General features: G+C 43.8%; 1 protein-coding gene across 23 annotated transcripts in view; it reads left to right on the top strand.

Annotated features, from left to right (window-relative positions):
* LPP (LIM domain containing preferred translocation partner in lipoma) overlaps positions 1–23,662 on the top strand; it is a 356,455-nt gene that overhangs the window by 267,583 nt on the left and 65,210 nt on the right. For all 23 annotated transcript variants that reach the window (XM_068953857.1, XM_068953865.1, XM_068953870.1 and 20 more), the window contains one exon: positions 17,469–17,592. In XM_068953857.1, coding sequence (XP_068809958.1) covers positions 17,469–17,592 — 124 coding nt within the window. The remainder of the gene's footprint in view (positions 1–17,468; positions 17,593–23,662) is intronic.

Genomic DNA, 23,662 nt, shown 5'->3' with positions numbered 1-23,662 from the left:
TGTTGCCTTTCACTTAAAAAGTATCCTGTAGAAGTAGCTTTGTGTCTTGCCTTGCCTTTTTTTTGTCCCTGAGAGTAAGTCTGTCTATGCTGTTGGATTTGTCTGGTTCAGAGAACGAGGCTTTAGCCTGGCCCAAAGGTGAACCATGAAATCGCTGCATCCTCGCTGGCCTCATGCGTGTTGCTGGAACCTCCGAGCGCACTCTTCTGCCACAGGTAGCTGTGGGGCTGTCTCTCTGTGGCTTGTTCATTTTTATTTCCCCAAGTAAAAAGGCCTGTGGGGGATTTTGCCTGGCCCCTTGGGCTCACTCAAAGAGTCTGGGGAGGGGGCTGGAAGACTGTGAGCACCCCGGTGGTGGAGCCAGCAGCATCTCTGCAAAGCTCGGTGGGCTGTTAGCTGGCCCCGGTGCCCCCAGCTCAGCCAGCTAACCTGGCTGCACACAGCTATGTTTTTGTGTCAGATTAGCACAGTATTTGTGGCAGGCTAATGGCACCACTGGGCAAACGACCACATTACTACTGCTTTGAGGTGCATTCTTGGAGGCTGGAATCACATGCAGTATAAATGTATCCTCTTACGCTTTCATTTAGAGTCAGATGATGCTAGGCTGCTATACTGAACGTAGTGTTGTAGTGTGTACTCTGTGGATGACTTGGTGAATGATATTTTTTTCCATGATAAATTAGGTGGAAATCCCCTAGCTCTAGATCAGGGTGTTGGTACCAGCCATTTCCCTTGCTTCCTTTCCATTAAGCTTTTCTGAGTTAGCTATGGCTGTTTCTTGCTGATTTCTCTCTGTGAGAAGTCTACTGACTGTCTTTCCTGGAAGTGCCCAATGGATGATTTTAACTGCAGAGGTTATTGAGACATGCCAAGACTAAGATGTGAAGGTTGGCCTTCAGCATTTGTCTCCATGCTACTGGAAAATTTATTTCTAAAGTAAAATGATTGCCAAAAAGCCATTAGATAACTTAATGTCTTATGTTGCTAGTCATTTCCAAAGCTTGTTACAGGGCTCTGATCCCAAAATCCACTTTTAATAAACTTGCAGCTGCTTAGTTTGTTTGTTTGTTTTAATTGAAGGTACTATTTCTGCAAACACATTACAGCAGCACCACTTTCTCTTTGCCCTTGATGCTGATTTGGTTGTGCATATTAATTAAGGGCCATTAGCAAAGGAAGTGCAGAGCAGTGCAAAATGTGACTGAGCACATGTGCTAGAGCCAAGTTGCAGTCTGCAGTGTTCTGTGTTGCACCACGTTTTGATGGAATTTGAAAAATTACAGGTGAAAACATACTCTTCCTTTATTAGCCACTATTATTAGAACCATATGGCTTGAGCTGAGGAATAAATTGGGTCTGGCGTGTATCAACCTACCATGTCTCTGCAGATGAATATCATTTCTGAAATGTCGATTAAAGGGGAAATGAAGGTGGGCTGGTGGTGGTCCTGCCATTGCTACAGGAGATGCTGGCACTCTTACCGCATTGTTAAGGTCATGTCACAGACCTTCATCAGAGGATGACCCAGTGATATAGGGCAAATTCTCTATAGGAATCAGCACATTTGCGTTCAACTTTTTATTCCCTCATGAAACAAGAATCATCCTTGTTTGTGTGATCTGGAGCATAGCATGTGATACAGAACAAAAATCCGTAGAGGATATTTATATGTTGGCATGCTGCTGCTATGCCACCGAGCGAAGTTCAGAAAGAGACCTTGACCATCCTTGCCTCAGTTGTCATGAAATAAGAATGCATGCTGTCACACTGTATGAGATTCTCTTTTTTTGAGAAGAAACATAAATCCTATCTCAAAGCACAGTCTTAATTACAAATTACCTTGAGTCAAGGAGGATTTAATCTTTTGACACACTAGTTAATATTTTATTATTTTGTGCTTCTTATATTTTGTACCACTTCATGAGCTGGTGATGGTCACTCTTGGAGACATGACACTGTAGTGGATGGAAACCACAGATCTGATCTGCTGGGGAGAATTCACGAGTTTCCCCTTGTCCAGAGGGTGTTGTGAGTGTAAGTTCTGTGGAGACCCAAAATTTGTGCTGTTCTATTAATGGGAAAATGAAACACTTCTTCCTCAGCTTCCAGAATTAAGGTACTTGGTAGGTCCTCAAACACATACTATATTTTTCTCCTTCTTAGGACAATGAGGTTTATTAAGTGATCTGCTAAAGCCACTTCCAAATCTGTTTCCTCTTGCTATTTCTTAGAGTTATGCTTTGCCAGACTTGTTAGGTGTCTCCCATCTATTGCTTTAAGAATTTAATTGAATTGCTGTTGGCACTGAAGGGAGTTTGACCAGTCCCACATCTTGGTGTGGGAGTGTAAGTCTGGGGAAAGAGCCACCACTTTGCTCTCTCTGTCTCCTCCTGTGGTGAGCCACTCCAGCAGCATCCCACGGGTGAACGAGATCTGGCTTTGGATCGTCATCGCTCCCCTGGCTGCCATCATGGGAGAGCCTCATTGATCTGAGAGCAGCCACCGCCAGCTTAACATCAACTGTTAGCTAAAAATAACCCAGAAAAAAAAAAAAAAACCACACATTTAAATATAAATCTCTAATGCCGCAGTAAGGAGCGTTGCATTTCCTAATCGTTCAGTCGAATTGTTTAAACGTTGATTAATACTGGAAAGCTTTTCCTTTCCAGTGTGGTCACTGTTTGCTCTCTCCTAGCCCCAGTACTTTCTTTGGAAAGTGGAGGTTTTTCCCTTCCTTCTGTCTCGTTCTCCAGCAGCCCTTCTCTTATGCACGTGACAGAGCTTTGGGAACACCTTGCAGAGCTGTGCTGGCTCCTGCAGTGACCTGCAGAAGAGTCATGCATTTGGTTGAAAGAGGAACCCAAGATGAGGGGGCCAGAGAGCACAGCGTGGCATTCGGGGCACTGGGATGTTGTGTGTGCAAGCTGGAACGGCTCCCGTGAAGTCAACCTGCTGGCTGGTTGCACCACCTGGGCTTGCTACCCACTCTTATTCGTAGCGCGAGTTGAACAAAATAACATGCAGACTTAGAGAAAACGGTGAGACTCTTTTTTCTCAGCCCATCAGTTAGCTGCCTTTGAAAATCAAAGGCTAGAGCGTTTTCTCTTGTCAGGAACCCATGCCCCATTGTTGCAGGCAGACTTGTTTTTGCACACTCCAGACAGGAAGATCTGCGTTCCCGGGGCGAAGAACCTGGCACAGCAAGAACGAGGTGGGAAGAGGGGAAAGAACCAGCAAGTGGTAGCAAAATCTGCCTGTGTTGTGGCTTCGATATGTTCCCTAGCAACCCTCCGCGCTGGAGAGAGGCATTTGGAATGTGTCTTTTTTATCAGTGCAGCTGCATGTGATGTACTAGCCTCTCAGTGGTCTGGCTCGTGCTATTTTGGGTTTAAAAAATGAAGCGTGTGATTGCAGTGCTGTCATGGGCATAAGGACTTTGGATTGCTCTCTTGCACAGATGGGAACAATTCACAGGGAGGGCTAGGAAAGTAACTCTCTGCTCTTGCTTGAATGTTGTCTGGTGCTGGCTAGTAAATACTGTCTTGTGGCTTAAAGGCTTTGAAATGAGTAGATTAGATAGCTCCCCTGCCATTTTTCCCCCATAAGGCAGCATTGCAGAGATGGGCTTGTATGGATGTTTATGGAGTAATTTCATTTCTTTTCATCCACCACAGGCACACATGGGTCTTTTTATAGCAGACATGCAGAGCATTTTGCCATCTTGTCTGGGGCAGCTATGCTGACTTTCCGAATGCTTCCTCTCCTGCCGCTTCCCTGCTCCTGGACAGATGCACTGCAACCTGTCCAACTTCTGTGAGATTTTAATGGGGATTTAGCACTGAGTGCCAGGTGGGCATTTCCCAGGAACCTGGACAAAACAAGCCCTCCATTTCTCTAACAAAAATGTTTACAGCCTGCACAGTGAGCAATGTGAGAGTGAGCTACCTCACACTAGCTAGTCAATGCACCAGCAGTGTAAGCTAGAGATACATCTGGAGATGGTAAAAGAAGGGCACTCACTGTGCCTGTTTAGGACCCTCCTTCTTTGTCATACCATTTCTGATCAAGATTTCTTTGATTTAGAGATTGGAACAAAGCCATAAAGTAACTTCAAACTGCACATGAGCTTCCTTTCCTGAAGATGATCCATAGGGCCTTCAGCTAGCTCTGCTTGTCTCTGTTGCGAAGTATGTCACCACCACTATCACAATAACAGAGGCACAAACAATAAAGCTGGAACAGACTTGAAGATCTGTCTGCTGCTCAGAGACAGGATCAACTCTAAGCCATTCTTCACAAATATTTGTTTGTTCCTACTCTGAAGAGCCTCAGTGACGGAAATCACAGGCTCTCTCCAGGCAATCTCTTCCAGCGCTTTGCTGTCCTTACTGTTTCTTTTCCTCCATGTGGCAAACGCTTTCAGATGCATGGGTAGTTTTCAGATGTGTGTGCTATGCAAAGAGGAGGGCTAAGTCCCCTATTTAATAAATACAGAGGGCAAGTGGGACAGCAAGAGAATGTAGATATCAGATTACATAGTCTTGGGGGAGAGGGAAAAGGAGGAGGCTGCAAGAGCTTGACATTCACAACTTCTTTCTTGGCTCACTTTTGAAATTCGCTTAGCCCTTGGAGCAAGGATATGTAAGAGGGCAGTGGAGGAAGCAAGCTTACTTGGAGATAGGCTGCAAGGGGGAGCAGGCTCCTGAAGAGGAGCATAGTGAGGGGAAGCCCTGAAGAACAGGTCAGCTTGAGCTGAGAAGTGGTAATAGGAGTAAAAGAAAGCCAGACTGAGAGGGGTGGAGAGAGGGGGCCCCACTGTTGAGAACAAGGACTTTAATGAAGTAAGCCCAAGAGTGTCACCTGCAAAGAAGCAGGTTTCAGTCACCCGTATCCACAGAAAGAGTAGGGTCTTCATCTGCAATGCTTGCTCTTGGTCTGGCAGCCTGGGAGCCTGTGTTCCCCCTGTGTCATATGTTCCTGTGAAAGACAAATGCAGCTGAGGGCTCAGTGGGCTGCAGTTAGGCTGAGCTAGACTTGGACAACCTTGTTGACTCAAATGGTGCCTCCTGAACAGCCAATGTACACCTGAGTACATTGCTCACTTTGGCACGCTGAGCTAGATCCTCCGCCGCTGTGTAAATCAGCAAGTTCCGTGGAGCGACTCTGATTTGCACCGTCTGAATGTCTGGCCCATCCTTTTTAAGTAAATATTGCAAGTAGAATTATATATATCTTTTTGTTTTTCCCCTTTAGCCTTTGCTCAGTCAACCTGCGAGCTGCTTAATCATTAAAAAACAGAAGGAGGCTGCTGTTGTTGTGGCTGAACAGGACATGAAAACTCTTTATGGACAAAGTGATCTTTTTGATATATCAAAGCGGTCCAGGTACCATGTTGTGTCCTGCCACAGCCGTCGGCTCTAATTGCACATGCCACTGCCTGTTTCAGTTCACTCCATTCTACGTGAACTGCTGCTTGACCAATTAGTGAGATAAGTTTGCCTCTAGCCCAGGAGGTATGTGGACAGCCTTCTTAGCTGCATCTCTGTAGATGGAGGAATGTTTTGACAGCTAAACATGGATCTTGTTGAGCTGTCAATTCTGCTTACTCTCCCATGTGCCTCTTATTTATTGAGTCATCAGGCTCTTCCTGACCCCCTCAGAGTCAGTCCCAGCCTCGCACTAAACAGAGCAGGTATACAGCTTGAGCATGGCCTTCTGAGGAGGGCAAGCTTCTTCAAGCAGTTGGTGCCTTGAACAGCGCAGATCATTAGGTCTGTATGTCAGTACGGTGGCTGTGCCCTCAGGCTGGTGGCAGTCTTAGAGGCTGCAACTGGGGAAATTCAGGTCTATTACACAGCCTGCTCTGGCTGCCAAAATCTTGGGGCTTTTTAAGAGGCCAAGGGTAAAGCAGGGAACTAGCAAGTAAAAGAGAATGGCTCAGAATCCCAGGAATCCTGCATTTCATTCTGGCTCTGGTGCTGAGCAAGGAATTTCCTATCCTTGGTCTTTACTCCTAACATGATCTGGCTTGGAGACTGCAGTTATTTCTGCAATACACAGAACAAACACCACAGCAAAAGCACCTATGCACTTAGCATTTGGAGCACTGTGACCACAAAGCAATTCTCCATTTGGCTGAAAAGGGTCCCCATCATGGATGTGGGATCATGCACTGCGTGCAGAAGGGGAAACATGAGAGCTACTTGCTATGTAAATGCCCTGTAGCCCTTCAGCGCAGGGATTGAGTGAGAATGAGGGTGTAGCCTCTGAGTCCCCATCCACTCTGATACCCAACGAAAACACACACACATGCGTGCACACACACACGCACGCACAGAGGCGCATGTCCAAAGGCATCTGACCAACACCGTAGTCTGAGACTAGTGGTTTTTTGGTTAGCATTGGAGAGTTGTCATACAGGGAGCTGTTTCAGTGAAGTCGGCTGATGCTGAACCCGCTCATTTGCTCTTGCTTGCTTGCTTTCTTCCTGTTCTGAGGATGCTGTTAGTCCGTACTTCCATTTCATCCTGCTCATTTCCCTAAGCCATTGGCTGTGTCCTTCATGCACGGGATGCACACAGCTATCTCTTCATGGGCTCTTGCCAGCCAGGTTGTACTTTCTTCTGCCTTGCTCTGTGCCTCGTCACATCCTCTCCTCTGATGCTGAGGTCTGTCTTAAATCCCTGACTGCACACTGCCTTCTGACTGTCCTTCCTCTCTTCCTCTTTCTCCAGCCACTTTTCTTTTGCCTTTGTAGTTCTGCCCTTTCATTTATTCTTTTTGTGTTGAAAAAAGTTAATTTACTCTCTTTCCTCGTGTTGTCAGAGCCCTCATTCCAGCTCTGACCTTGACTTCTGTGCTCCTGTGGCTCTCCTCCTCCAAGTGCCATCTCTTTACCTCTCTGCAAGCAGTATTACCTGACAACCATGAGTAGCACAGCAACCTCAGGTCTTCACTCTGGTGCCTGCAGGTTGCATGGAGAAGGTTGAGACCCTGTGATCATCATATATCCATGGTGAGACTTCCTGCAACGTTTTTCAGTAGCTGATAACCCCCTGCTTCTTTGCCTCTTGGCCACGATTTGACCACCAAGTGGGATGTGTGGCTTTCTCCCATGATGGAAAATCATTCTTAATGTCTTGCTGCCCTTTTCTTGTCTCCCACCTCCTGCTGACTGTGGGAAGCTCCTGAGCAGGGACAGTGTTTCAAGGAAGCCTTGAAGCCTTTATCTGAGTAATACTTAACCGCTCTGGACTGTATTATGGAAGAATTATGACTTTGTTGAGAAATTTCTATTGCTGGAGCCAAATGAGAGATCATTTCATAAGTACATTGGGTGAAATAAATGATAATCTACATGACAGGCATTTGCCCTGGCCTTTTTCCCTAAGTGCAGTATAGAACTTGGCACTGCTGTGTTCTGAAAATATTATTTTTGATTATGCTGGGGTAATTGATAGTGAAACACGTGCAAGTCTCTTCTAGGGCAAGTGCTCCGCAGGCTACCAAGATGATTTTCATTAGGGACTGCAGCCCTTTACTCTATCCTGCTCCTTTTCTTGTGGTATATTACTCCCTCTGCTCCTGATAGGAATGTTTAATTTCACCATCTCTTTCCTTACCACCAGTGTGATTTAAGTCGTATCCTCTGCCTGACACTCCTCAGCCTCACAGTAGCAACTGGAAGTGAGAAGGACAGCTAATGCCTTGTGGATGCAGGCTGCAATGCGAGCTTTCTGGCTAACACTTTCCCCGACTCTAACATGGGGAAGAAGCGTTAGGTCTGCAAGCAAACTGCCCGCTTGTGGTGGACACCTCTGTTTCACAGAAGGTGAGAGGGATCTTTTGAAAGTTTTTAATCACTAGTCATTATGATCAAATCCAGTCCGATAATTTTGTTAAGAACCCATTGTCCCAGCTTGAGCTGGAGATGCAGAGAGGCCAGGGCTTAGTGGTAGAGGTGGCACCTGTGAACTAGTGTGACCTGTCAGGGCAGTTGCTCTTCATGAATTACATAATGCATCTTTGCAAATGGTACTTGACATGAAGTTAGGCTGAGCTGGGATTCATGCAACGTAGTGATACCTGCAGAGTATTAATTGTTTTAAATGCAATAAAGCTTCAGTCGCTTAAAGTTATAAAGCAGTTCAGCAACAAAACCATCCATATAGATGGTATAAAATACAAAGCTGCTCTGAGACAGAAATTAGAGAATGAATTCTGATCTTTACTGCTTTACATATTGTTTTGAGCTGTATCAGTACCCTTTTAATACTCTTCTCTATGATCTTTCGCTACAAGATCTGGAGGTGCAAGCAGATGAGCTCTCCTTTCGACTCTGAAGAATAGCAATCTTCTCATTATTATTTGCAGATTCTCTTTTCTCTTGTATCACTAGAAAAGCTGTCACTCTGAATATTTTTTGTCGCCTTTAAAGCACAGCTCAGCTAAGGGCTAAGCACAATTAGATGGTCTGGGCAGAATCCAGATGTCTGAACTGCCTCTTAAATTTCTGCCTCCTTTCCCTTGACTCAGTCACCTGAGAGAGTCTTGAAAGTCAAATAAAGGATCGTATTCAGTGCTTATACTCTGCAATTTGTTCACAGCTCCCCATCTACTTTCCAAAGGAACTTGTACTCATTTTGTTAAAAGGGGTTGGGACCCTACAGGAACCACTTCAAGCAACGAGGCCTATATAAACCTGAAAGAAAAACAGCAAAGATTTTAAGGAGAAAGCAACTACACGTGATGAAAAGAGAATAAATGATTCTGGGATCAGAGCATGAGTAAAATGGAGAAATCTTCCTACCCTGAGAAAAGAAAGAAAGAGAGTCCAGCAGGAACAGAATTTGTTTTTGCCACATTTGTTTTAGCTAATATTATTCTTATCATTTTTATTTATAAAGCAAGACACCTCCTGAGCAGCTGAAGGGTATAGTGGGAGACCAGTGATTGTTTTGAAGACCTTGTAAGACAAAGTCTTAAAAGACAAAACGTAGACACATGTGATTTGAAGGAGGCACAACTTGGCAACTGAAGATAACTAATAATAGTCATAATTTGTACTCATTCAGCATCTTTCATTCAAGGATCTCAAAGCATTTTGTAATCATGAGTTCATTGAGACTCTCAAGCTCTCTTGAGACAGCCAAGCATTATGAACACCATTTAAAACAGCAGGCTGCAGGATCAGACTGGTTAAAAATATTGCTGAGGATAAAACTCAGGAACCCTTCCCTCCACTCCCATGGATGCTAAACCTTGTGCCCTCTCCAAACTGAGAAGCTTCTTTACAGTAATGTATATATATATATAATTTTTTAATGTTAAGCAAAATATGTAGTCTTCATTTAAGTCACTAGTGTCCTGGGAAGGGTAATGGCCCATGTCACAGCTGACTAAAAGTGAGACTACAGATAGTGAGTTAAACACATTTGGTTAACCATTTGTTTGCTGTTATAGTTGTCACATGAAAAAAAGCTTAGATTGAAACCTGTCTTGTTGATGGAAAGTGATGTGATTTTAAGTTTCTTTGTATATTAAAACAGAAACTCAATTTGCATACTTTAAGTATCTTTTCTAGCATATTCAGGCATCTGGCAAGAAAGCTATATTTAAACTGTTAATACAGTATGAATGCAAGTTTCACATGCAAAATTAGTATCATTAAAATTGTGAGATTTATTTTTCTTTTAAAACATAAGTAAGTGATGCCCCAGCACTTCTGTTTTTGTTACCTGATCAGGAACTGCAGCTGGGACAGCCTATTTTTTGCATAGGCAATGAACCTGAACCACAGGGCAGATGGTGCTCGTACCATGTCAACCCCTGTCAGCATATGGTGAATGGTGGTGAGGTCCCTTGTTACTGTGGTCCACCAGAGAAGGCACTGGACCAGAGGTGTGGGTGCTTCTGCCCTAGCCACTAAGCCCGTTTTGTGGTGTCATTTTTCATCCTCTGTAAAAAACGATTGAGCTCTGCCTTTGTGAAGTGCTTCACAAATGAAAAACTTAAAAGAGAACAAAGCACTATTATTTCCTTGTGTTTTAGGGCTCTTTCTGGAAGGGTAGGTTTTGAGCAGAGAATGCTTTCTTTCAATGGTCTGTTGTGGGAATGAATTCCACAGGCTAATTGCATCCTGTGTGAGGGAACACATCTCTTTTCATGCTAATGAATTTTGGAGCCTTCCAGTTTTTTAGCAGGTATGCCCCTGTGCTTGTCCTATTAAGATGGGGGTGCAGCTTGGCTGAAGGGGAGACCACGAGCCCTGCTTTGGAGTGCGCTCGCTGTAACCAGATTCCCTAGCAGCCTTACTTCTTTCGGTAGTGTTACCTTGAATTTACACAAATGTACTCTGTATAAGTCTTGAGGCTCATTATCTCTTTTGGCAAAAAGCTCTAGACAGCACTGTGTACCCAAGATGTATAGCCAAAATGACAAGGAGAGAATTCAAACCCATCTATAGCACTTCCTTATGCAGCTTGTGACTAAGACTTTGAGAACATCATCTCCCTCAAATGTTTATGATACCTACTCTGAAATGCAGATTTTGACCTGCTGATAGCAGTAAATATAATGCTTAATTAATTAATGCTTTGAAGGCGACCACTGGAAGCCTGCATTATTATGACATAAGGCAAGGGGAGTTGATAAGCAGGCTGTAGGGCCTTTGCTGCTGGTGATGATACATGGGAATGAGAGAGCGCTTGACTCAGAGCCCAGAGAAAGATGGCAAGGCAAGCAGTTAGAATAGAATAAAGCATTCAATCTTGAAACAAATAGGAAAGTAAATGTGGGACCCCCTGATGTAATTTTATGAAGCAGAACAAGCTCTTCCAGCCAAAAACTTAGGGCTAAAATGATGCATTCTCCCTATCCATATATTCATATGAAGATGATGCCCCATTCCCCCTCTCAGTAGTACCATCCAGTTTGTACGTTGTATTCAAGGCACTTCTGGCTTTGTAAAAAAGTGCCTAAAGTGTCTATTACCAAGGTAAATGGGATTAATAGGAAAACACAAAACAAGACAACCCCCTCCTTTTCATATGAGATAAGCCTCAACAAGTAAAGCATATTTGTGTAATGATAGTGCCAAGAGGCCCTAAGCAAGATCAGGCACCATTGCACTTGTTTCTGTGTATACATATAAACAGCAATGGGACAGCAATAAGTAGCATTTTATAGAGAATCTTTTTTTGAAATGTATTTTAAAACTGCTGTTTCCTGAAATGATAGGGCAAAAATGCATTACTTGGAGATTTGCTTGTTTTGCTTTTTCTAATTAGAAATGGCCAATATTGCTCTGCAAAAGTCTATTTATTCTCCTATTAACTTTGAATATTAAAGACATACCACAGTGTCCAGCGGAAAAATGACTGTCCATAGAAGTGGACGCTGTCATTTAACACAGTCATGCTCAGTGCAGAACCAGGCACCAGATAGTGGTATTTAGAGATTATCCAACTTTTATAACACACAGCAAAAGCAACCAGTTCTTTCAGATTCGAAACACTCGTGAGAACATGAAGAATAGCAAGAAAACCTACTTGGTCTGTTGGCATAGAATAGAATACAAACAATCCAAGGACGAAACAGTCATGCTCATTTATTACTGTGCTTGATGATTAATGAAACACACTGTCTCTGTGTAGTCACTTGCATCACAGAAGCTTGGGGCGCTTTGCATGCGCAGACAAATTAATGAGGAAATATTGTTAAACCCATTTTACAGAGTAATTAAGGTGCATGTATGCTGATCCTATTGAATTCAGTATCAATACACAGAGACCAAGTTTTTGTTTTCATCACTAGGAGCTAAAAGTTGGGCTCCAAATTGCCGAAATAGGCATCTATATGAGCAGCCTAATTTTCAGAAGTTCTGGGAACCATTCAGCTATTTAGTGATTCACTTCACTTAACTTTTTTTGCGTTCTAGCTCTGTTGTCCTGCTTTTGAAACCATCAGACAAGGTACCTCCCCTTTCACCTGTCTGCATCCGTATCTCAGAAGGTTAAAAAAGAGACATTTAACAAAAATTGCAGGCTGCAATGCCAAAACTGATAAAAAGCTTTTTCTATTATTATTAATATTATTAACACATAAAAGTCTGTGGAACTCATTGCCACAAGAGACTGTTGAAACCAAGAGCTTCACAGGACTCGAATAGCAATGGGAATGAGTATGGCTAACCAAGTGAGGACAGAGTTACAAGAATGAAGTTTAAAAATAAAGAAAAATATCCTCTAGAGCTTGGGAGTAGTTACAAAACCGTCCTATTTCAAAGCATGCCAGCATTTAACAAATGAAGGTTCTGCCGCCAGGACTGCCCGCTTCCGTGTTTCGAGTTTGCTCCTGCTAAGCAGTTGGTGCTGGGCGCCCTGGGAGGCAGGTAGGCAGCAGGTAACCTGTGGCTTGCCCCCACCGAGCTCATTTGGGAGAGAGCTCAGTTACTCTTGCCCCAAAAATCTGCAATTTCAGCCTGCCCACGTGGGCAGGAGGTCACAAGCTGTCGGTGGGTATTGTCTCCTGCAGGGCAGCTTCTTAAAAGGAACCTGATAGATTATTCTCCTACCGGGAATAAGCTCAGGAATGCTCATGGCTCAGGGACTCTAGGCGGAATCATCTTTTCAGGAATCTATGTGCACTCAGGCAGCTGTAACTTTTCAGAGGGAAAATAAATCAAGAATTAAAAAAAAATTTTCCAGTGCACCTTCTCTGTAAGAAGAATCAGTTGGCCTTAGTTATAGAGTGAATTGCAGCTGCAGGCAATCTTGATATTTCTTTGGGAGCTTGACTCACGAGAGATGTGGCACCATGCTGAATTCTCTGGTTGGAAAGTTTGCGATTGTTTTGGACAGTCACTAACTTAAATGAAAAAGCATGGTCTTTGTCAGGCCATCGAGTAAAAATGTGCTGAGATGTTAGTTAACTGTTTATTTAACTGATGATCAGTTTTGGTGAGTGAAGTGAAAGGGAAGTGCTAGCTTTATGCAGATGAACAAGGAGAAAAAAATGAAAGGGAAAGTAAGTATCAGTGAGAGATGTTTCTGGCTGCCTTTCAATTCCAAATTGGGCTAATTCTACCTTCTGAAAAGAAGATAATTTCCACGTTTCTGTAATTGGGAACACATAATTGAAGTTATTTTCTCTCAGAAAGAAGAAATCTCTTGTACATCATTTGCAAATGGACAGAAAAAATGACCACATACAGTGTACTCTGAATGATGGCGCATTCATCACAGCATTATCTTTAGATGTCTTTGCTGATTTTGCACAGTATTTTTTCCAATTCGGGTAAAAATGTGAGTGTGCATGGGGAAGGTTCATGTAGGAGAATGCACTTTGCTAACTCCAGAGCTCCCTCTTTCTGGGCAGCCTTTAAATCGGAGACAGATGGTTACTGGTGAGGTCTGCAGTACAAAATGCATGCCAAAGAAGTGCTGAAGCATGTCTCAACTTAGTGTACCAAGATAATCATGCAGTGATTCCACACGACTGCTTCTTTTGACCTGGCTTTTTAGGAACTGAACTTTAATGAGGAAGACGAGCGGTTGTTGCAGTGCTCTTGAGAGCAGCACAAGCGATTAACTCACTTCCTTTTGTTTGTAGCATGAAGATATTTTCTACTGCAAGGTTTAACCCTTAGAATGATGGCATTTTCCTAGGCATCCCATTAATTAAGCAGTCAGCACAGTGTTTATTCAGGAATGCATTCGCAAGTATGACTGTGGTTGTCATGGTGCTCCCCAAGGTGGCTTGGTAGTTGACAGCAGTAGCAAGGACTGAACTCAGGTACTCATGCTACCAAAGCAGGCCAAGACTTCTATTTTCACTGGGCAGTTCATCATCTTTGGTATTGCCGGGATTAGCCAGACAAAATGATGGTCAAAGGCTCGGGAGGCCTGAATTGCAGTTCTGCATAGACCACAAATCTGCGCTGTCTGTAGCTCAGGCAGTATATATTTGGGTGTGCATTGAGGTGTCATGGAGGAAAGAAGAGAGCACATGAAGATACCTATGGTAGATTAGACAGTAAATTGAATTTCTAGACAGCCTTGATCAATGTACAGATCAGGAGAGAATAGAGGAAGTTTAAAAAACAACAACAAAACCCTGTTTTGTAAGGAAAGCCAGAGTTATATTTTTACCCTGACCTAACAAAGGAGGAGGAAGGAAATTGTTTTGCTGAAACAAGCATTTTAGGTCAGACTAAGGATACACTTTTCTCTCTGTGTTTGTGTGCGTGCATGTCCCAACAAACTCAACAGCATGTTCATATGCATGAAATGTGTTTTCCTGGAGGCGTCTATTCAGTGCGTGCCGTGCAAGGAGGAAAAAGATGTGCCTAGCACTGCTTAAATGTTGGTCAAAAAGGCACAGCATTTTAGTCAAAATAAGTTAAAAAGTCTCATAACATTATGGTTGATATTTGTTATTTTTGCTGACACTGGGTACTGGATAAGAAATTTGCCTGGTTTAGAAATGTGCGGTGTAGATAGAAAATGTGAGCGCAGCCTATTTATTGTGTGTCTGAGGCCTCCAAGTGCGGCCTCCAAAAACAGAGAAAGTCAGGGAGGACTTCAGATCTGCAGATTTCATTCTTTGGTCTGAAACAGCACAGCCTGACTGCTGAGCTAAGCAGGCACAACCGACTCCTGGATCCGTGGATGCGGGAAGCCGGCACAAAGGAGAGGCAGAGGGCTTCCCACTGGCATGCCCAGGAGCAGAGCGCCCTGCTGAAACACAGCGGGCCGCCCCAGGCCAGCGGCAGACTGGGCTGGCAGTGGCCGTGGTGCACCCTGGAAATGCTGCGTGCTTGGCCCCAAGGCCAGCTGGTGCCGCGTGGCGACACGGGGCTGGCAGCTGGGTTTTCAGCAGTGCTTTACCGCAGAAAGAGGAAGGATGGGTTGTGGTTATGGCACTGGACGAAGACTAAACGAAGTCTAGGCACGGATTTTGTCTTTGCCTCGGACTCCACATGTGACGATGGGCAAATAACTGTACCTCCGTGCCTCTCGCTTCCCTTTTCGGTGAATAGGCAGCTCCTCATGCTGCGTTCTTTGTGTCCGTTCACATTATAAGGCCTCAGGGTAAAAGTCCATGAAAAGCCTAGGGAAGGTGTCTCAGTTGTCGGGGTGGCAGTGGTCATTCCTTTCTGCATGGAAATCGGCACAAGAGATGGAATAATATTTTAAGAGGTTCAGTTGCTTGATTGATTTCTCAGGCTAATAAATCCTTGGCTGCACTTGCTGTGTTAAAATATATGTTCAGGCGAGATTCATGATCAGCTCTTAGGAACAAGAGAGCAAAGGAAAAAAATACACTTCTTCCAAGATTAAATGCTTAACATTTGGCAGCTTTAATTGGCCTATTAATAAGCCTTTTTTTAGAGTTATTTATTATCTTTAATGAAACAGTTGTCTGCTGAGCTTCTAAAAATAGCCATCAAAAACTGGCCACGCATCTGAGTGTGCTGGGTCAACTACCTGGTTCTGAAACTTCCAGTCACGTGGGTGTCCTTACCTCCACCAAAGTGATATATCCCATGGGGGTGGCACTTACCTGACTTACAGAGCAAATTCAAGTCCTGTGCACCATACAGCCCTGTCTCTCATATGAAAAAATAAGTTGGTGGTAGCCCAAACACATCAGCATGGTTGCATTTGTACAATAGAGTTTATTGAGCTGTGCGTGGATGTTCAGGATTTCCAGATGTTCAGCAGCGTGCTCAGAGCAACTGCTAGGCATCCCGAAATCCTGGACAAATGCACAAAATCCTTGGATATTGCTCAGATGAAAACCCTCAGCTGGAAAGGAAAATATCTCTGGGAAAACCTGAATGTATGGTAGGTCCAACCTCTGTTCTCGCGGAACATATGGCAAATGGGCCATGCACAGCCCTTCAGGGAAATTCGTCGAGCCTGTGGCTTATTCCAGGTGCCCTTCCTTCCTGGGGACCCTGCCACCCATTTCCCTTGCGCACGACTGCTACTGCTCTAGAGAGCACATGAAGGGCAGGCAGCAGGTGCAACTGCCGCCTTGCGCTTGCGCAGTAAATCTGGCACCGCCAAGACGTGCGTTCATGCCACTGTGCTCACATCATGGGCGCAGCACATGAGGTAGGTTAAGGTGACAAGGGAGGGGGGTAATGGTATACAGCCTAGCATGGGATCTAGAAAAATAAGTATGACAAGGTCAGGAAAATGCAGGAGTTCGGTTGCTTAGAGTGGATGATTGAAGTATTATTGCTAAGCACAGTTCTGAGCACTCCTCTACATTGATGGATGTCTCATTTGAAGTCTCTTTCTTGCCTGAAAGAAAAAAAAAAAGCCTGAAAGCATTTAGTTAATTCTCTTGCAATGCTGTGAAGCTGCTGTTCTCTGTTGAAAATGACTGGATCCATAAAGATTTATCATGTCAGGTGTGTGTAGTCTCTGAGCTATAGGTGACCGGTGTTTCGTTTGTCCAGTGATTTTGCATTTTCTTCGCATTTAGATGGGTATGATGCATGGAAAAATACTTGTCTCTAGACTAATGCTCACAGGACTGAGATCTACAGTCCAATCCTTGATGAAAGCAGGAATTAATCAATTAAATCACTTGCTTTACAGAAATACTGTATTTCATAAATAAGTTAATTTTCACATGCAAGTCTTTCAGGAAAGCAGTGCACACAAGGAAAGCTGATGTCAGCATCTTCTAATCCTGAAATGACAGAGTTCCTCATTACACGCGCCAAACTTAGCTTTTTCTAAGAAACTCTTAGGCATCAGACTGTTTCTCTGCTTCTCAAAATACGCCCATAGTTCTGCTCTTTTCCAGGGAGACAACTCGCTGAGATGAACTGCAAATATTTTCTGCCAGCTCTTAGCACGTGAAGACCAAGAGGTCTCGATTTCTAAGCACGTATTAAAACCTTTGTATTCCTAGTACTAAAAATCTGCAGGAGTACCAGCTCCTGCTCTCACTGATGTCAATAGCAGGATTTGTGTCAAAACAAACAAGCAAAGAACATAACTAGCAGTTAGGGATTATCTATCTTTGTCCATATACTACACCAGTTCAGCTTCTTTTCTATTGCGTTGTTAAATGGTGGAAGCTTTTGCCAAATCCAAACTGAAATGCTTCCAAAGCCTTTTTCAGTGTTGGAAAATGTTTGTATCGAGTTATCCTTGGAATAATTTTCTCCTTTATTTATTATTATGTGCTACCCAGTAGACACCTAATTATGAGGCATAGAACACTCCTCATTCTAAGAGGATATATAGCACTTCACTGGATGTTTTTAGGAGTCCATTTTCATTACATTAAATGGGATGTTTACTTGCGTGAATCCCTCGGGTTTTGAAAAAAGCAAAAATAGGACAAAGAATGAATTTAACACTGAACAGCCAGTAGACCATCTTAGTGTGGGGGAATGCTTTTATACCACATCACAGACTGTTTGTCCTTTTTATTTTCAGAGCGGGTATCCAAGCTCTGGGCCTGCATCAAGCACTCCTGCCTTCAGGCCTGAGGATGAGCTGGAACATTTGACCAAGAAAATGCTGTATGATATGGAGAATCCTCCCTCAGATGACTACTTTGGTAAGCAGTGCCATGTCTCCATGACTCAGTCTGTCCGTAGCCGCTTTCTGTATCTCCCAGGTTCTGTAATGGGGAGGCCTGACCAGCTGCACTGTTAGTGTAGCAATGTTCATATTGACGGATTTGCTTTCTGTGCTTCGACTGGAAGTGTAATTATGCATAGGAATTTCCCTGTAATTTCGACATAAATCTCGTGCTCATTTGCCGTATGTAAAGACCGTAAACAGCCTTTCTGCTCATGAAGTTGGATTTTTCTGTATATGATTCCTTTTGACACCACCTGTCCTCAGCTTCTTCGCTACCGGGCTGAACTCAGGTATGATACGCTGTCTTGCCTGTCTGCCCGGCCCCTTCCCATTGTACCTGCAGTAACCCTGGCAGCGTGAATGCATTCTGCTCCTGAGGCATGGGTTCTTATTTCCTATATACTGGCATAGATCAAAAGGAAGTTCGTTTTGAGTCAGTCAGGTTGGTTTTGCATGGACACCAGTTAGCCCAGAACTGGGTCCAACAGATGTGGGGAAGACAGATCTGGACCGATTGGCTCATTATATCTGTGTCATCTTCCTTCCCTGGAGAAGATTAGCAGGTGATTTCCTTTTCAAGTGGTATATAAATGTGTTATCTCAGGCATCTATAGGTATAAAATATACATCTTACCTCTATATAAAAAAAGTGATATACTCTGCACTGAAGTCAAGAGACTTGGGCATATTTGATATGTTTCCCCTCTCTGTTTAGTTTCTTACAGGCTTGGGTGATAAGAGTTCTTAGGAAGGAAATTGCTATAGTTTGTAGAGTTTAAGGCCAGGGGAGGCCGTTCATTTTGTCTTCTTTGCCTTCCTTTTTATCGCCACTTCTTAAAAATTTCATTTAGATTGCCCCCTAGGTCTATGGCTGTAGGTTTTAGTCGGACCAAGCATTTCTGTCTTAAAGAGACTTCAGTGTTCTGTTCAGTCAAAAATCAGGTGAGACCAAGATGTCACTGATGAACAAAGACCTTGCAGTGACAAGGTTTTGATTAAATGAGAAAGTTGAGATCTTCTCATCAAACGTTGCCCCACAAGATGAGGTATACATAAGTCCCTTTCTGCATCAGTGCCCTCTACTTCCCATCTTGCCCCTCACAGCTGGAATGCCTTCTCTACAAACCCTGATAATTGTCAAAGCTAGTGATTAGCGCAGACCCAAGGTGTGAGCCAGAATGACTCACTGAAGAGATGATAACCAGAGAGCATTTTCTGTGCTACTGTAGAGCTGTGTTTGGCTTCATCTCTGCCCCATATCCATTTGTGCACACTCTGTGATGTTTTAAAAGGGAAACAACAACCGAACAAACATAACATGTATTTAGCTATTAGCACATGTGGGCGAGGGGGAAGAACCTTTTTCCTGTTCCCTTCAGGCAAATGGCTGAAGCCCTGAAGCATGAAATTTGATTACAGTCATTTTCTTAATGCAGAGCTGTAAGTGGCATGAGCAGGTTGAGGGACTGAAGCCCAACTCATTCTCCCCGTAGCCCATAAAGGAAGGCAGGTGAACAGAGAGTGTGGAGATTCACAGGATCCAAGGTCAGAGAGGACCTTGCCATTGTTCAGCCCAATGTCCTACTCTCAGTTTCTCCCAGGAATTTGATTGAATCATGACCTAAAAAAAAAAAAAATCTAATCTTATCTCAAAGACTTCAAGCAATGGTGAGTCAACCACCTACCCTGATAAGCAGTTTTAGTGATTAATTTTCCTTGCAGCTCAGAAATTGCTTCTTGAAGTGGAGCTTTAGTTTTGTTTTGTTTAGCACTTGTATTTATGAAGCTGAAATGCTGGCGTTTTACATTATGCTAATATTGTCTCACTAAGATGTCTCTACTCTGTTTGGGAGTGTGGTACATCAAATCTTTTTAATCCAAAAGGGATGCATAGCTCAAGGGACTGGGATATAAAGTCTCTCAATATTGGGTCATCAATTCAATTATCAGATGGGAGGTCACACTAATGCCATGCCACTAGCTCTTTATTCAACAGGAAACAAGGAAATGAAAAGCAAGCTCCAGAGCATTCAGAAATTGTTGTTATAAACAGTAGCATGATCAAAATTTGAGTGATCATGATGCAGGCTGGAAGACCAAAACCAAACAACAACCCCAGTCTTAGCTCAGGCAGGTGATGTTTAATTAGAAGCTGTGCTCTGACTGACCTTCTAATTGCACTGAGTCTGTGCCACTGAGGATTATCTGAAACAAAGCCTCCAGCCTTGGCCTTCTGGACATGCAGAAGGACTACGGGTTGGGCTGAACTCCTCAGTTCTCTAAGCATTTTGTGCTCCATGCAGCAGTTTGGGAGGCTTACCCGCAACTAATTACAAGCCTACCAAGAAGAATGCAAAACAAAACCAGCAGTGCTGGGGCACAGCCACTTTTTCTGGTTGGATAAAAGCAGAGGTGGGTTGCTGTCATCCTCTGAGCTTTGTTCCAGTCTGAGCTACTCTTGCAGGAAAGAGGTCTTTTGGATCACAGTGGCTGAGACCTTTTGATATGGTAGCGCAGGCAGGGAGTTTTGTACTAATACTGGCTATGTCAGGGGTAAATATTCATCTACCTGAGCTGTCAGCTTAGTATCTTTCAGTAACTTTATGCTCATGTGGAAAGAAGAAATTGAGTGTGGGAGGAAAAAAAAAAGAGTCTTTCAGCTTTGGTTAACTGTATCAATATCTCTGCCTTTGTTCTTTATTTGTTTAGCGTGGTAGTGTGGATCATACAAGATTCATACGGCACATTGATCAAATAATCAGAAAAAGGACAAATGGGCAGAGACGTAGACTCTGATTTGCATTAAATGCCTTCTGCCTGAGGGCTAAATGCCATGGTAATTGTAGCATACCAGATAACTGTCAGCTAATCACTTTTATTAGTTTGAATTTGGAAAACTGGATTTCAGCATATTAAAAGTTGGTTAAGAGCAGATAGGTTTTGAATTGAGGAATCTAATTAACCTTGCTAGAAAGCTGCAAGGCGTTATATTAAGTCATGAAAATAATTTGTTGGAATAATTACATTTGAACTGTCAGGCTGGAGAAAGGTCATTTTACTTGGCCCGTCAGCACTCTGGATTTTTTCTGTAACCATTTTCCTTGTGCAATTTTACTTTCTATATTTCTGGTTTTGATCCAGCCATGTTGTCTCTGGAGTCAGCGTGGGCAGCGTGGAGGCTCTGGGGAAGGGAGGAGGAGTAAGGGCCACTAAAGATTTGTCACTCTTAGCTCTGGTAATGCGGGCTGGTGCTGCTGGGAGGCTGGTGGAACTGTGTTAATGAGCAGGGCAGCCTGCAGTTCCAGCAGGCCTGTGTTCCCCAGGACGTGTCTCTGCAACTTCCGTGGGTCGAAATTACTGAAGGTGTTTTCAGACACAAGGGAATTGTTCTAGGCAGTCATCATCCTAGAAGGAAATCACGCAAGCACACAGACCTGGTGGCCCAGCCTAGCTCGCACTGCATTCTTGTGGAGGCAAGGTACTTGGTGAAGAGGCAGAAGGATTGTGCTTGAGACCCACTTTAGAGCAGCAAGAGCACAGTTTGTAGCCGTCGGTTGCCTGGGCCCGCCACAGCAGCAAAATGTACTCACTGAGAAGTCCTCTAGTTGCCGTTGGCAAGGCAGTGTTTAAACATGGAAATATCATCACTGGGAATAGTAATTAAAAAAAGAAAAATCTATGTGAATTGTTAGGAGTCGAACAAGCATGCTGGGTATGCTGCTTAACTTACCTGTGCAGAAAGGCCATGCTGCCACACTACATCTTAAGCGCTGCAATCCTTGGTGCATCTCTTCTCGTAGCCCTCCTCTAGGTTATACAGTGACTTGCCCCATCTCCCATGAAGTCCTTGGCCAATCAGCAAATTGAAGTCTCCCAATGCTAGGATGCCCTTCCCTCCTTACTGCTGATGCAGTTGCTCATCTGTAATGGTTGGTTGTCTTTAATCAAATCCCTTTTTATTAGAAAGGATTCCCAAACATGTTCTGCACTGTGCAGTAGGGATATTCTGTCTGAAATGTGCTATCATAGATAGGCATGTTTGATTTGTTCAAGAAAAAAAGAATACTTTGTGGATTGGGACTGGGTGGGGATGGAGGAGGAGAAATGGAGATCGACAACAGATTACGATGAAACTATCAATGGTTTGTTGGTCAACATGGGGCATTAAAGCCCCTGATTTTGCATTAAAAAATGGAAAGATCACAACTGTTCTGGACCACTATTCGAGTCTCATAGAAAGAAACAACTTCTGGCAGCTTCTCAGTCTCTATCACCAGGCAGTCAGTGCTGATCAAGACTGGAAAAGAGCCACCAGGGCTCCTCATCTCCTGTTGCCTTCTGGACTATGTCCCGGCTGAATCACTCCCTACAGCAGAGGAGTTTCCCTGACTGGTGGGAAGAAACTCGTGCTGGCATTTTACCATAAGCGCTCAGAGCTACCAAAGTGGCCACCAGTTTTATGTATCTGATACCACAGCAGTCTCCTCTCATAGTTCCAGTGTCCTATAAGGATGCATACGAAGACAAGAGCTGTCCTAAGATGCTCCCATTGAAACTTCTCAGTTTGGTCATTAAATGACCTTGATTCGTCTCAGAGCTGACACTTTGGGAGCTGTAGGTTTTCTTGTGCGTATTTACCAGATGTGGACTGAATGGTCGCAGTATCTCTAAATTAAACATGTTCTGTGTTGCACTTCAGTCTTCATCAAGCATTTCTGTAAACATCCCCTTTTTTATCTACTCAGGTAGCCTTTTAGTTTCATCTGAATTACCACCAAAAAAAGAAAATAAAAGTTGTCATATTTTGCATGTATTCCCAGGTCTCTTCTGAAAAGGTTATTACTAAAAGATGTGGCTTATTATTAAAAAACGTAAATACATTGTAATTTTGCCATGTAATGTGATGTGTCATGCCTTTTGTTTAAAGATGGGAGTTTCTGGTGCAAGATAGCATACGTTCTCATCTGAACAACATCTGGGTCAGAAAATAGTAGGTTAGGTTTACAACAACTGATGAGTCGACAGTCATTTTCTATTATGTAACTGCTCACAAAAGCAGGAAGAGCAGACGTATAATGGAGACCCTTTTCTCAGCTGCAGTTTTTGTTATTATTTTTCACTCAGGAGCCACATTCCGGGCTCTGCGCATGGGCTCCAGTGGCTGGGAGCAGCCTGTGCTGGGGAGGTCATGACGCAGTGCCTTCAGCATCCAGCTGCCCTTTTGTGGGCTGCCGCAAGGGGAGGCACCCTCCTTCCGCTCCCCAGGGGCTCCAATTACCCTGGTGAATGGCTTTCAGAGCCTCTTTCTGCAGTCTCACTTCTGTCAGCGCGCGCCACCCCCGTCTGTCTTGCTTTCAGGGAGTCCTGTGACTGCCGGCATCCCTGCGCAGCATGCGCAGGTAAGGTTCGGAAAGCAAATTTGTAAGGACAGGCTCAGCACAGCCTACAAGAGTTAATTTTGGCCCACAGCTCCAAGTGGGACATGAAAAAGAGAAGACTAGCGAGTGGTTGGAGAGCAAAATATCTGTATGCGTTTATCCACAGTCATGACAAAGACAAGAGAGAAGAGGCACAAAGACTATGGACAAAGAGACTTTGAGCTGATTTAAGCTGTATTTCAGCATTTGAAAAACTATCTAAATGGGTGCAAAAGTTTGATTCTTCCTGCCATTGATGTGATCCACACCCTAGTGTGCAGTAGTTGTGGGAGAAATGTTTAGGAAGCCAAGTCCCTAGGTCCTTTTATGCCTGGGATCTTAACCTTATGAAATGTTGAGTGTACATCTAAAGAAGATCCAGTGGAGGCAACCTTCACAAGTTAGGGAGGGCCACGCTCCTATAACCTTGACCGCCTGCTGCCCAGATGTGCCAGGAGGCAGGAGGCTCGCACATTTCCTTTTTTCTCTTCTTATCCACATAAGGCAGGACAAGACTGCATCATAAGTTTTTCTGAAGCGCAGTCACCTGCTTCAGAGACTACCACTGCTTCACAGACGTGATCTAAATCTTACATCAAAAACAAAATTACCTCCTAACTTCCAGCT

This window comes from Struthio camelus, chromosome 9 (genome assembly GCF_040807025.1).
Source record: "Struthio camelus isolate bStrCam1 chromosome 9, bStrCam1.hap1, whole genome shotgun sequence".
NCBI classification, from domain to species: Eukaryota; Metazoa; Chordata; class Aves; order Struthioniformes; family Struthionidae; genus Struthio; species Struthio camelus.
Note: the sequence above shows the minus strand (reverse complement) of the source record. Positions and strands in the feature narration are given on the sequence as shown.